Genomic DNA, 13,046 nt, shown 5'->3' with positions numbered 1-13,046 from the left:
CTTTCGCACAGTTAGCTTAATAGCTCACGCATTCGAGTTGCTGACAAGAATAATATACAGAAAAATTTAAAAGAATATTGAGGATCTATTATAAGACGATCAGTTTGGCTTTAGGAAAGGTAAAGGCACCAGAGAGGCAGTCCTGACGACGCGCTCAGTACTGGAAGCAAGAACTAAACTAAACTCCTTCCGAACGGGCCATGAAGGCAAAACGGTACCGACCGGCCGCCGTGTCATCCTCAGCCCACAAGCATCACTAGATGCCGATATGGAGGGGTATGTAGTCGGCACACCGCTCTCCCAACCGTATGTCAGTTTCCGAGACCGGACCGGCCACATCTCAATCACATAGCTCCTCAGTTTGCGTCACAAGGGCTGAGTGCACCCCGCTTGCCAACAGCGCTCGGCACACCGGATGGTCACTTGTCCAAGTGCTAGCCTAGCACGGCAGCGCTTAATTTCGGTGTTACCACTGCGGCATGGCCGTTGGCCACTGGAAACAACTCTGAAGGAGCATCAAGAAAAGTTTATGGATTTGTCGGCCTGGAAAAAGCATTCGACAACGTCAAAATGGTGCAATATGTTCGACATTCTGAGAAAAATAGGAGTAAGCTGTAGGGAAATACGGGTAATATACAACGTATATAAGAGCCAGGAGGGAACAACAGTAAGAGCTGAAGACCAAGAACGAAGTGCTCGGATTAAAAAGGGTGTAAGACAGGAGTGTAGGCTTTCGCCCCTTCTGTTTTATCTATACATCGAAGAAGCAATGACAGAAATACGAGGGTTGGAACTTTAATAGTGGCAACTATTTATTTACAGCTCGTACAAAATAGATACGTGTTTCAAAGTTTTACTGACCTTCAAAGTAGTCACCAGCATTGTGTATAACCCGTTAACAGCGATGCCAGCAGTGCCAGTTGTGTTGACAGTTCGAGCGGCGCCGTCTGTTGCCTGACGAATTTGTAGCAGTTCTGAAGCGAATGCCGATAAGTGTTTCCTTCAGTTTAGAAATCGGGTTGAACTTACGAGGGCTTAAGTCAGCGTAGTGCAGTAGGTGGTATAGCACTTAGCAGTCCCATCAGTCAAACAAATCAGTAACAGCTTGCACTGTACGTGCTTGAGCATTGTGCTGCAAAATGATGGCCAGGTTCTGCAGAAAGTGTCATCACTTCTGTCTCTATGCTGTCCATTTTTGGAACTCAACCTACGACCAGCTTAGAGACCCACATACAAGTTATGCGACGTCTTAGAATTATGTGGGCGAGGTTAGGAATCATGTGGGCGTGTACCGTGGAAGACTATTTGCTTGGGTCCTATATGTTGCCTCCGCGACTCAGGTGGCCAATGTACAGACAGTTCTTGGAAGAGAACCTGGTAACATTATCGGCTTTGCAGAAACAGAAAGTGCGGCGTTGACCCACACTTCCGGCAATCGACAGATCGGCCGGAGGAACGTTTACATCGGCCTTCAAGATCCGCACACATTATTCCACTAGACTTCTTTCTGTGGAGCTGTACGGAAACCTAAGTGTATTCTACCCCCGCGGACTCAGAAGAGGAGTCAGTTGCAGGACTACCCGAAGCGAACACACGCACACCGCGCCACACATTTCCCATCGAATACGGGACCCCTCGCTAAGGCGTCACTGGCTCGGCGCTAAAGTTAATAGTGTTCACTTTGAATAATTATTTTCACACTGATTAGAATCATAAAAGACTGAAACATTTTAAATATTGTTTTGTTCTCAGTCACAACGAATGACCTGGATTCTATGTATTCACTTCAACAGCTGGTTGCATACCTAAATACGTTATTTGTTGTCGTCATGATCGCATCAGACAGTTTACGCGTTAAATTTTTGAACACCCCTTATGTGAGAAACTTCGTCATTCTACGTAAATCAGAATACTTAATTTACCGTATTCCAGGTTCACTTGATGCACGAGTTGCACAATAAAATATTATTAATAGCAGCTTTTTGGTGCTGTACGAATATTTTCCTTGCATCGTCCCCAAGAGGCCGGGTGCGGCCGTTTCATTTGTTAAATCAAGGAAAAACCCTAGGCTGTTCCAGCGAGTCAACCTGAATACTTGGTGCGGTCGTCAGAAGCTATGGGGGCGGACGTATTAACGTCAGTACATTCCTCAGTTCTCCGTCGCACGCAACACGAGAGTCTTTATACACTGAACCTTCCCTGCGCAGGTAGGGTTAGCAGTGCACTACAGCCATGCAACAGATTTGATCACTTGGAGGAACTGCTCAAGGTCGACGTATGCATAAATTTGTTGCTTGTGTAACTAAAGGATTCTGTTGCCGTGAACTTGTATTCTGCAAATACATATAATGCTTCGTGGACTGTGTATTATTAGAAAACTAGCGATAATAGGGCTAAGCAGCAAATTTTAGAGAAGCAGCCGACGCCTTACTGTGACTGCTCGTAGTGGGAAAATAAACCAAGATTAATTGACAGAAAATATAACAGACATTCTTCTAAAACAGGCACGTCACATCGCTTCGTTACAACACATCTCTCACAAAAGTGATAAAATTACGTCTTTCCGAATGCCTGATCTAGGGCTTCCTTTGAAAGGAAAAGGACTTGTTCTTGAGTCTTAGGGAATTGTTTTTCGAAGAAACTCCACTGTATTTCCGAATGGATGTATTAGAAAAATGACAAATTGGCTGCTAAATTACGTGTGCGTACAAAGCGGAGCATTCAAGATTGCGCACCTTGAAATCAGTATCAATGAATGGTATGGGGTAAGCTAAATGAAATGCCTCGCTTTTGATCGATAGTTAAGTAAACAGCATAATAGTACACTACTGGCCATTTAAATTGCTACACCACGAAGATGACGTGCTACAGACGCGAAATTTAACCGAAAGGAAGAATATGCTGTGATATGCAAATGATTAGCTTTTCAGAGCATTCACACAAGGTTGGCGCCGGTGGCGACACCTGCAACGTGCTGACATGAGGAAAGTTTCCAACCGATTACTCATACACAAACAGCAGTTGACCGTCGTTGCCTGGTGAAACGTTGTTGTGATGCTTCGTGTATGGAGGAGATATGCTTACCATCACGTTTCAGACTTTGATAAAGGTCGGATTGCAGCCTATCGCAATTGCGGATTATTGTATCGCAACATTGCTGCTCGCGTTGATCGAGATCCAATGACTGTTAGCAGAATATGGAATCGGTGGGTTCAGGAGGGTAATACGGAACGCCGTGCTGGATCCCAATGGCCTCGTATCACTACTCACTAGCAGTCGAGATGACAGGCATCTTATCCGCATGGCTGTAACGGATCGTGCAGCCACGTCTCGATCCCTGAGTCAACAGATGGGGACGTTTGCAAGACAACAACCATCTGCACCAACAGTTCGACGACGTTTGCAGCAGTATGGACTATCAGCTCGGAGACCATGGCTGCGGTTACACTTGACGCTGCTTCACAGACAGGAGCGCCTGCGATGGTGTACTCAACGACGAACCTGGGTGCACGAATGGCAAAACGTCATTTTTTTCGGATGAATCCAGGTTCTGTTTACAGCATCAGGATGGTCGCATCCGTGTTTGGCGGCATCGCGGTGAACGCACATTGGGATCGTGTATTCGTCATCGCCATACTGGCGTATCACCCTGAGTGATGGGATGGGGTGCCATTGGTTACACGTCTCGGTCACCTCTTGTTCGTATTGACGGCACTGTGAACAGTGGACGTTACATATCAGTTGTGTTACTACATTTCAGATGTGTTACGACCCGTGGCTCTACCCTTCATTCGATCCCTGCGAAACCCTACATTTCAGCAGGATAATGCACGACCGCATGTTGCATGTCCTGTACGGGCCTTTCTGGATACAGAAAATGTTCGACTGCCGCCCTGGCCGGCACATTCTCCAGATCTCTCACCAATTGAAAACGTCTGTCAATGGTGGCCGAGCAACTGGCTCGTCACAATACGCCAGTCACTATTCTTGATGAACTGTGGTACCGTGTTGAAGCTGCATGGGCAGCTGTACCTGTACACGCCATCCAAACTCTGTTTGACTCAATGCCCTGGCGTATCAAGGCCGTTATTACGGCCAGAGGTGGTTGTTCTGGGTACTGATTTCTCAGGACCTATGCACCCAAATTGCGTGAAAATGTCAGTTCTAGTATAATGCATTTGTCCAATGAATACCCGTTTATCATCTGCATTTCTTCTTTGTGTAGCAATTTTAATGGCCAGTAGTGTATAATCATTAGGAACACACATAGAATTGTTTTCAAAAATTTTTGTGCTGTGCCTCTGCAGCAGTACTCTAAGCTGTCTGCGCTTCCTTAAAAGTAATATCCATCACCAACACTAGCAACCTAAAAGCTGTTATTTGTTATTAACCTGTGCGCTTAGTCTATTTCTCTAAGGTTAATTTGAACCCAGTGTTACGTTTGTGACTGCAACGATTTTCTAAACTACGTTAGTATTTCACACAGGAGCACCCTTTATCTATGTAGGCGGACTGACAAGAGCTAGCCGGGTCTACAAGGGTTACGGGGTTATTTACGCTACGACGCCCAAGGCAGGGCGCGCTAGCAGGACCCAGCCCACAGCCGTGGTTAATTGCGGCCCACACGACGGACCGGCAGACAACTCACCCACGAGTCGTGGTTCTCCATGGCGCGCGGCTGTGGCGGCTGCGGCCACGGTCTCAACACGAGCCGCCGGCGCCGCCGCGCTCCTGCCACAGACGGAAACAGCCAACAGGTTACACTCGTGCCCGCCTCAGCTCACAGCTCGGTTACCACACAATCGTAGTTATCTTCCTCACGTCCGTCGCATTTTCACACAGAGAATGTAACTCGTTCACGCTCGTACAAGTGAATAAACACGTACATGTAAATGTTATATACAGCGTGATCAAGCTGCCCCTAGCGCCGGGTTTTATGCAGCCCGTAACACCTTAACATCAGTCCTACAGAAATATGAACAGAATCTTTCTGTGGGAAATGTAATTTATATAAATTTTGTACGGGGATACATTTTCACTAGAGGCCGTGTTTTTCGAATTATTCAAGAAATACGTACAAAAGTGACCTTCAAACGTGTTTTTCTTGAATAACTTGAAAATTCCAGCGAAAACGTTCTCCAGTACAAAATTTAACGACAATAAACTTCCTACACAAAGATCCTGTTCTTTTCTTCTGTAGGATTAATAATTTGCACACTGCGAGCGAGCGAATACGAAAATCTTGCACGTGGTACTGGAAGACGTTACAGGCTACATAAAACCCTTTGTAGGAGCAGCTTTATCACCCTGTATGTAGCACAAGTTTACATAAGAGATACAGATGACGAAGTTGCTGGCTCGTATGGATAAAATGTATAATGATGCAGGGTGATCACCCTGTATGTAGCACAAGTTTATATAATAGATACAGTAGTAGCTATAATAGAGTGACGTAGTTGCTGGCTCGTATGGATGAAATATGACGATGCAAGGTGACGTAATCATAGGCAGTCACAGCGTACTAGTGACCACGAGAGTATAGGTTGACCTATTTTACGAAAATTACACTTTACAAAAACATTCCACAAATAGCTTAAAGTCGAGCTCCTCTATCTTAACGACGAGGGATAAACCTCTGGACTTCAGGACATGTAATAGCGAGCAATAAAAACCGAAGTAAATTATAAATTATAAAACACATGCATGAAAGAAAACTTTAAAATCTGTAAGAAGCAAAAATGTAGAAGTGTATTTACAGAACGATCACTAGTGGTTTTTTCGTAAATAAAAGCGAAGTGCTTTTGGTGCAAAACACTCTTAAACTTGGGTACGCTTCATACAGAAAACTCAAACAACTCTCGAACATAACAACTACTGCAGCAGGTGGCCATGCAAACAAATTTGCCGGCCGCGGTGGTCTCGCGGTTCAGGCGCTACAGTCCGGAACCGCGCGACTGCTACAGTCGCAGGTTCGAATCCTGCCTCGGGCATGGATGTGTGTGATGTCCTTAGGTTAGTTAGGTTTAAGTAGTTCTAAGTTCTAGGGGACTGATGACCACAGATGTTAAGTCCCATAGTGCTCAGAGCCATTTGAACCATTTTGCAAACAAATTTCTTGAAATTATTTTGATCTGACGAATTCAACAATCGCGACTTCAGCTGTTACATTTAATGCCAGTACAGCAATTTCGACTTCATCAGTGTGTTCGGAAAGGATATCCCACTTCAGCGGCGTATTCACGAGCACAGTTATGCCCAGAAGTTGAGAGACTCGCAAAAAAGTGTTTGTGAGTAATGGCTAAATCAGTAATGACGTTCAGTAAAGGAAGTAACCAGAAACGAATATATTGTAACTGGTGCTAGTCTGGACAAGACTGAACACACACGGTACGACACTGAGTCGTTACTTTTTTTTCAATTTATTGGCTTTCCGGGCTTGCCCACTCAGGCGTTTCAGTAATGGAAAGGCGATGCGATAGCGTATAGGAGACTATTTTCTAGTCAGTTACGGCAATACGAACGTAAGGAAAACACAACACACAGTCCTCTAGCGGAGAAAATCTCCGACCCGGCCGGGAATCTAACCCGGGCCACGCCAGTTTGCGATCTAGCGCGCTGACCTCCCAGCTACCAAGATGGACTAATCGTTCCTTCCATAACCCTACAGCCGGCACGACACAGCTCCCTGTTGTTGAGTAAACATGGTGTAACGGGGCGGAACCTGTCATGTCTAGCACTTCCACCGCTTGTTTTCGCGAAAAGGATGACTAATAACGATAACAGGAGTCATATCATTAAGGCCCTTTTTCCAGTGGTTCTCGAATTCCAGTAGAAAACTACACATCTACGTTTTAAAAAATCCATAAATTCCTCACTGCATCGGTACATAGTATTGCGAGCATTATTCATAAAACAAAATACGCTTACCTTACTATCACGTTTCGAAACACTCGATGTTTTCAGCTGTCGTGAAAAATATTACCGAGTAACGAAGAGGACGAGAACGGGCTATTTGGAAAGCAACGAGAGTAAAGTGAGCGAGGGTTTTGTAGACTGGCAATTAAAGCGCGCGGCAATTACAGTGGTAGCGAGCAGCGCAACAGCAAGATGGCCTGATGAGAGGAAAGTGGGAAGAGCACACGCCTGCCTGGTGCCACCTGTTACCACCACAGCGTTGTCGCTTGTCTGCATCTCAAGAGCGAGGAGACCGAAAGTCACCGATGAAGATGATCTCTCTTCAATTTTGTCATCTTCCAGTGCGAGCAACAGAACTCCAGAGCAGCCGTGGTTGCATCTGTCTTGAGTCCGCCCTCACAGATTTGTCAACGAGGTTTACTCCTATATACACACTATGTGATCAAAAGTATCCAGTCAAATGGCCGAAAATGACTTACAAGTTCGTAGCGCCCTCCATCGGTAATGCTGGAATTCAGTATGGCGTTGGCCCACCCTTAGCCCTTATGACAGTTTTCACTCTCGCAGGCATACGTTCAGTCAGGTGCTGGAAGGTTTCTTGAGGAATAGCAGCCCATTCTTCACGGAGTGCTGCACTGAGGAGAGGTATCGATATCGGTCGGTGAGGCCTGGCACGAAGTCGGCGTTCCAAAACATCCCGAAGATGTTCTGTAGGATTCAGGTCAGGACTCTGTGCAGGCCAGTCCGTTACAGTGATGTTACTGTCGTGTAACCTCTCCGCCATAAGCCGTGCATTATGAGCAGGTGCTCGATCGTGTTGAAAGATGCAGTCGCCATCCCCGAATTGCTCTTCAATAGTGGGAAGCAAGAAGGTGCTTAAAATATCATTGTAGGCCTGTGCTGTAATAGTGTCATGCAAAACAACAAAGGGTGGAAGCTCCCTTCATGAAAAACCCGATCACACCATAATACCACCGCCTCCAAATTGTACTGTTGGCACTACACACGCTGGCAGATGACGTTCACCGGGCATTCGCCATACCCACACCCTGCCATCGGTTCGCCAAATTGTGTACCGCGATTCGTCACTCCACACAACGTTTTTTCACTGTTCAATCGTCCAATGTTTACGCTCCGTACACCGAGCGAAGCGTCGTTTGGCATTTACTGGCGTGATGTGTGGCTTATGAGCAGCGGCTCGACCATGAAATCCAAGTTTTCTCACCTCCCGCCCAACTGTCATAGTATTTGCAGTGCATCCTGATACAGTTTGGAATTCCTGTGTGATGGTCTGGATCGATGTCTGCCACTTACACATTACGATCCATTCCAACAGTCGGCGGTCTCTGTCAATCAACAGACTAGGTCGGCCTGTACGCTTTTGTGCTGTGCGTGTCCCTTCACGTTTCCACTTCACTATCACATGGGAAACAGTGGACCTAGCGATGTTTAGGAGTGTGCAAATCTCGCCCACAGACGTATGACGCAAGTGACACCTGATCGCCTGACCACGTTCGAGGTCCGTGAGTTCTGCGGAGCGCCCCATTCTGGTCGCTCACGATATCTAATGACTACTGAGATCGCTGATGTGGAGTACCTGGCAGTTGGTGGCAGCACAATGCACCTAATATGAAAAACGTATGTTTTTTGGGGTGTCCGGATACTTTTGATCACATAGTGTAGGTTGGTTTCAGTTCGCCTGTAGAGAATCTCCTACGGCTCTAGGTAGATCTAAGAGTATGACACGCGTGGCCTATTTCTTCTCATTTTGAATAGTGAGTGAAGAACCAATAAGACTTGAACGGTCTAATACAGTATAAAGTAACCTCCCCTTTTTTAAATATTGATCTACGTGTATATCATAGCTACATGCTACTTCAAATTTGTTATCAGGAGCTAATAAGATGAAAAGTAAAAGTAAAACTGCGGCGATGGAGTGTAGTCGAATTATTTCAGTTGATAGCGTGGGGAATTGGATTAGAAAATGAGACGCTAAAAGTCATACACGAGCTTTTTCTATTTAGGCAGCAAGATAACTGACGACGGCGGAAGTACAGAGAATATGAAATGTAGACTTGCAAGAACAAGAAAAGTATTCATGAGTAAGACAAATGTAGTAACTGCTAACAGAAATTTACGTGTTAGAAAACCTTTTTAAAATTTTTTAAATGTAGTCTTATACAGAAATGAAATATGGTCAAAAAACGATACAGCTATTACAATAACAGAAAATATTTTTAAACTTCCCATAGCTGATGGAGCTACAATTGCCTGAAACTGAAATTAAATTCTCTTAATTTTATTATACAATAGTCGATTTCAAGAGTCTAGCCTCATAGTCAGATGTACCTGATAGATATAATGGAATTGACGCGCAGTATATTCATCTCAGGACCATCTCTTAGAGACATCAGTTGCCCAATAACGCGCATTATCGAATCAGTTACTCGCAGCTGCACTGGGAGCCGCTGGTTCGACACTGCACATTACTGAAGGACGTGATTCTATGTTCTGAGACATAGTCCTAAAATGAATAAGACGCATATCGGTTCATTACATATGGAAAGGTCGGTTGGTATCGGACGGCGGATTATATCGGACAAGAGCTGTTTCTGAACTTTTCTGTTGCTCCACGGCCGTGTGAACTATGGAGGGACAACACTTCTAACGTGATTTTGAATCGAAATAACTGTGCATTTTAGGGTGTACCTAGTGAGTTTTTAGATGTACAATTTAACTTTGGATTCTTGTGCTGTGTTTGCAAGTAAGTAATAATGCAGAGTGAAAATCTCGTTCTGGAAGTAAATAATATATTGCATTTTTTATTGTTAGCTGTGACAATATGTACCCGAACTAAGGACACTGGGGATTGTAAAGTGGCACAGCAGCACGTTAGGGTTGTGTCGGACAAGAAAATAGCATGAACGAAAGCGTAGAAAACCTCGGGCTTCTTGAAATGACAATCAGGGAAGCGAGGGAGAAATGTTGAGTTCCAAGAAGTACATTAAGTGGTAGACTTAAAGCTTTACGGAAAAACGACGATGCAGCCGTGAAACCTGTTTTAGGAGATAATACATTCTTCTCGAGAATATTCAGTAATGAACAGGAAACAGTGCAGAACGACCATGTTAAAAAGCCGAATTCTTAAATGTAGTGTACAAATATGCAAAGCAACTGAATATAAAGCATCTGTGCAATAAGACAAAAATGAGAGCGGGAAAAGATATTTATAATAACTTTATGAAGACTTGAGACCGATGGCAGCAAATTCAAGGCTTTGCAGCGAGCAGCAGGTTTCAGTAATTCTTTGACAGACAAGGTGAGTTTACGAAAAAGTTGAAGTTTATAAACATTTAAGATCTAATAAAACTTTTGTGTAAGAAAAATTACTTTTTAAGCATTAAAATTTCGTGCCCTATACGACTTCAAAATATTCAAACGATCTAAATGCAAAGAGTGGAAAAATATAAAAAAGTCAACGAACGTATACACTTAGCACACTGAGTTATTAATTCTATTAAGTAACATTTAATAATATAATTTAGTACGAAGAATTTTTCAATACAGCCTTCAGAAAAAAGTCTAATTTCGAAAAAGCTTACGTATCCGTTTCTATCTGATCTTTTCCTGTGTATCCGATACATCTGATGATGAGGCAAGAAGCTTCAAAATCGACCATCGTGAAATAAAATGAAGACTATTCAATTGCAATCTGAGGCAATCTCTTTTCTCACTCAAATGATGTAAGTTTTTTAACTGTCGTGTTGCACAATAATGCTCAAAATTAGGTGAGTGGACAGATTAATTAATGAAGAATCACGGAATCGAAATGGGGAGGAATGAGCTAGATGGCACAAATTGGCTAAAGGAGGGATACGTTCACAGGACAGATACTTAGACACAAAGCAATAATTCGGTAATGGAGGAAGGATGTGTGAGGAGCGGGCGTACGTAAGCGGAGAAAATAGTTTCAAATCGATGCAGTAATATGCAGATACGAAAAAAAAAGCTTACACAAGATTTGGCTCGCGTGGATACTGCATCAAACCAGTCTTGGGACTGATGCCGACGGCAAGTGGACTGGTATTGAGAAGCTTCTCTGGTTAATGAGAGGGGAGAGAAGGCGGTCCTCCGGCAGTGAGCCCGCCCTGGTGGCGCGCGGGTGAAACGGCCGAGTGGCGGCGCGGCGCGGCGTGTCGCTAGCGCCGGGCCTCCTCCGCCACTTTCGCCGCTAACCTGTTGCGTGGGCCGCGCCGCCCGACGGCTCCCAGTCTCCACCGGTCACACCAGGCACGTCAGATCCACGCTCTGTCTCCACTCATCTGCTTGTTACCTCATGTCGTGCCCCGTACTGCTGTAACCGGAATCGGTATTCGGCAACGTCATTTCCATTTTCTGCTGTAGATCGACGGTGGTAACTATCTTCCCAAGTACAAATGTCAGAAACGTCCGAGATAATTCTTCTTCCATCCCATGGAAAATACGGCATGTCGCTATAAAAATCATGAACATTATGTTAAGCTTATCCATTATGAATGTTCTTGAACCCGTGACTGCATATTAAACGTAAGTACAAAAACTGCAGACAGTAACTTTTTGAAATATTTGTTTGTTTCCACCTTCTCACTGACCAGCCTGAACTGTAAAACAATTTTTTTTCCTAAGGAAATGCAATCCAAAAACAAAGGAAGTAGGTTACAGTACACTTGTTCGTCCACTGCTTGAATATTGCTCACCAATGTGGGATCCGTACCAGATGGGCTTGATAGAGGAGATAGAGAAGATCCAACGGAGAGCAGCGCGCTTCGCTACAGGATCATTTAGTAATCGCGAAAGCGTTACGGAGATGATAGATAAACTCCAGTGAAGAGTCTGCAGGAGAGAGGCTCAGTAGCTCGGTACGGGCTTTTGTTGAAGTTTCGAGAACATACCCTCACCGAGGAGTCAAGCAGTATACTGCTCCCTCCTACGTATATCTCGCGAAGAGACCGTGAGGATAAAATCAGAGAGATTAGAGCCCACACAGAGGCATACCGACAATCTTTCTTTCCACGAACAATACGAGACTGGAATAGAAGGGAGAATCGATAGAGGTACTCAAAGTACCCTCCTCCACACACCGTCTGGTGGCTTGCGGAGTATGGATGTAGATGTAGGTCTACTGCACTGGGATGAACTAATCGACCAATCTCCTTCGCCCCCCCCCCCCCCTCCGATCACTCAATCTTCGTAATTCTTAATTACAGTTATGTCTCTGTTAGCAGTCAGTAAGCTGCCAGTGAATAATTCTTGTGTTGTGTAACTAAACAGCTAAGCTTTCTATTGTTAAGTGTATTTCTAAAGAAACGAGCAAGCTCCGTCCGAACAGGCCTTGAAGGTCGAACGGTACTGGCCGAACTCCATGTCATCCTCAGCCCACAGGCGCCACTACATGCCGATATGGAGGGTCATGTGGTCAGCACATCACTCTCCCGGTCGTTGTCAATTTTCGTGACCGGAGCCGCTACTGCTCAATCAAGTAGCGCCTCAATTGGCCTCAGAAGGGCTGAGTGCACACCGCTTGCCAACAGCGCCCTGCAACCCGGACGGTCACTCATTCAAGTTCAAAAATGTGTGTGATATCTTATGGGACTTAACTGCTAAGATCATCAGTCTCTAAGCTTACACACTACTTACCCTAAATTATCCTAAGGACACACACACCCATGCCCGAGGGAGGACTCGAACCTCCGCCAGGAGCAGCCGCACAGTCCATGACTGCAGCGCTTAAGACTTAAGACCGCTCGGCTAATCCCGCGCGGCCTCATTCAAGTGCCAGCAAATCCCGGCAGTGCATAACTTCGGTGATCTGACGGAAACCTGTGTTACCACAGCAGCAAGGCCGTCGACATTTCTTAAAAAAGTCATGACGTCATGATAAAAAAAAGTTCTGGCCATTAAATTTAAAACTCTTGTACATATTATCACGATAGCTGCAATAAACTGCATCAGCGTTTACGTTATATATTAAGGGCGTTTCACAATTCCTATTACAGGTTGTAGGGGGAGCTTAGTAGATAAAATTTTGATACGGAACTCGTGTCCCGAAATGTGCAATTGAAATGTGAAATAAGTTTGAAAATCGGGACACT

At 44.8% G+C, this 13,046-nt stretch overlaps 1 protein-coding gene across 7 annotated transcripts in view; it reads right to left on the bottom strand.

The window, feature by feature from the left end:
• Positions 1-13,046, bottom strand: part of LOC124796088 (AF4/FMR2 family member lilli-like) — a 482,595-nt gene that overhangs the window by 205,864 nt on the left and 263,685 nt on the right. Inside the window, exon 2 of one of the 7 annotated variants that reach the window (XM_047260215.1) lies at positions 4,649-4,731. The exons of the other annotated variants lie outside the window; for them this stretch is intronic. Within the exon in view, the coding sequence (XP_047116171.1) occupies positions 4,649-4,669 (21 nt within the window). The 5' untranslated portion in view covers positions 4,670-4,731. The remainder of the gene's footprint in view (positions 1-4,648; positions 4,732-13,046) is intronic. 7 annotated transcript variants of the gene reach the window in all.

The sequence above is a fragment of the Schistocerca piceifrons genome, chromosome 1, assembly GCF_021461385.2.
Source record: "Schistocerca piceifrons isolate TAMUIC-IGC-003096 chromosome 1, iqSchPice1.1, whole genome shotgun sequence".
Classification (NCBI taxonomy): domain Eukaryota; kingdom Metazoa; phylum Arthropoda; class Insecta; order Orthoptera; family Acrididae; genus Schistocerca; species Schistocerca piceifrons.
Note: the sequence above shows the minus strand (reverse complement) of the source record. Positions and strands in the feature narration are given on the sequence as shown.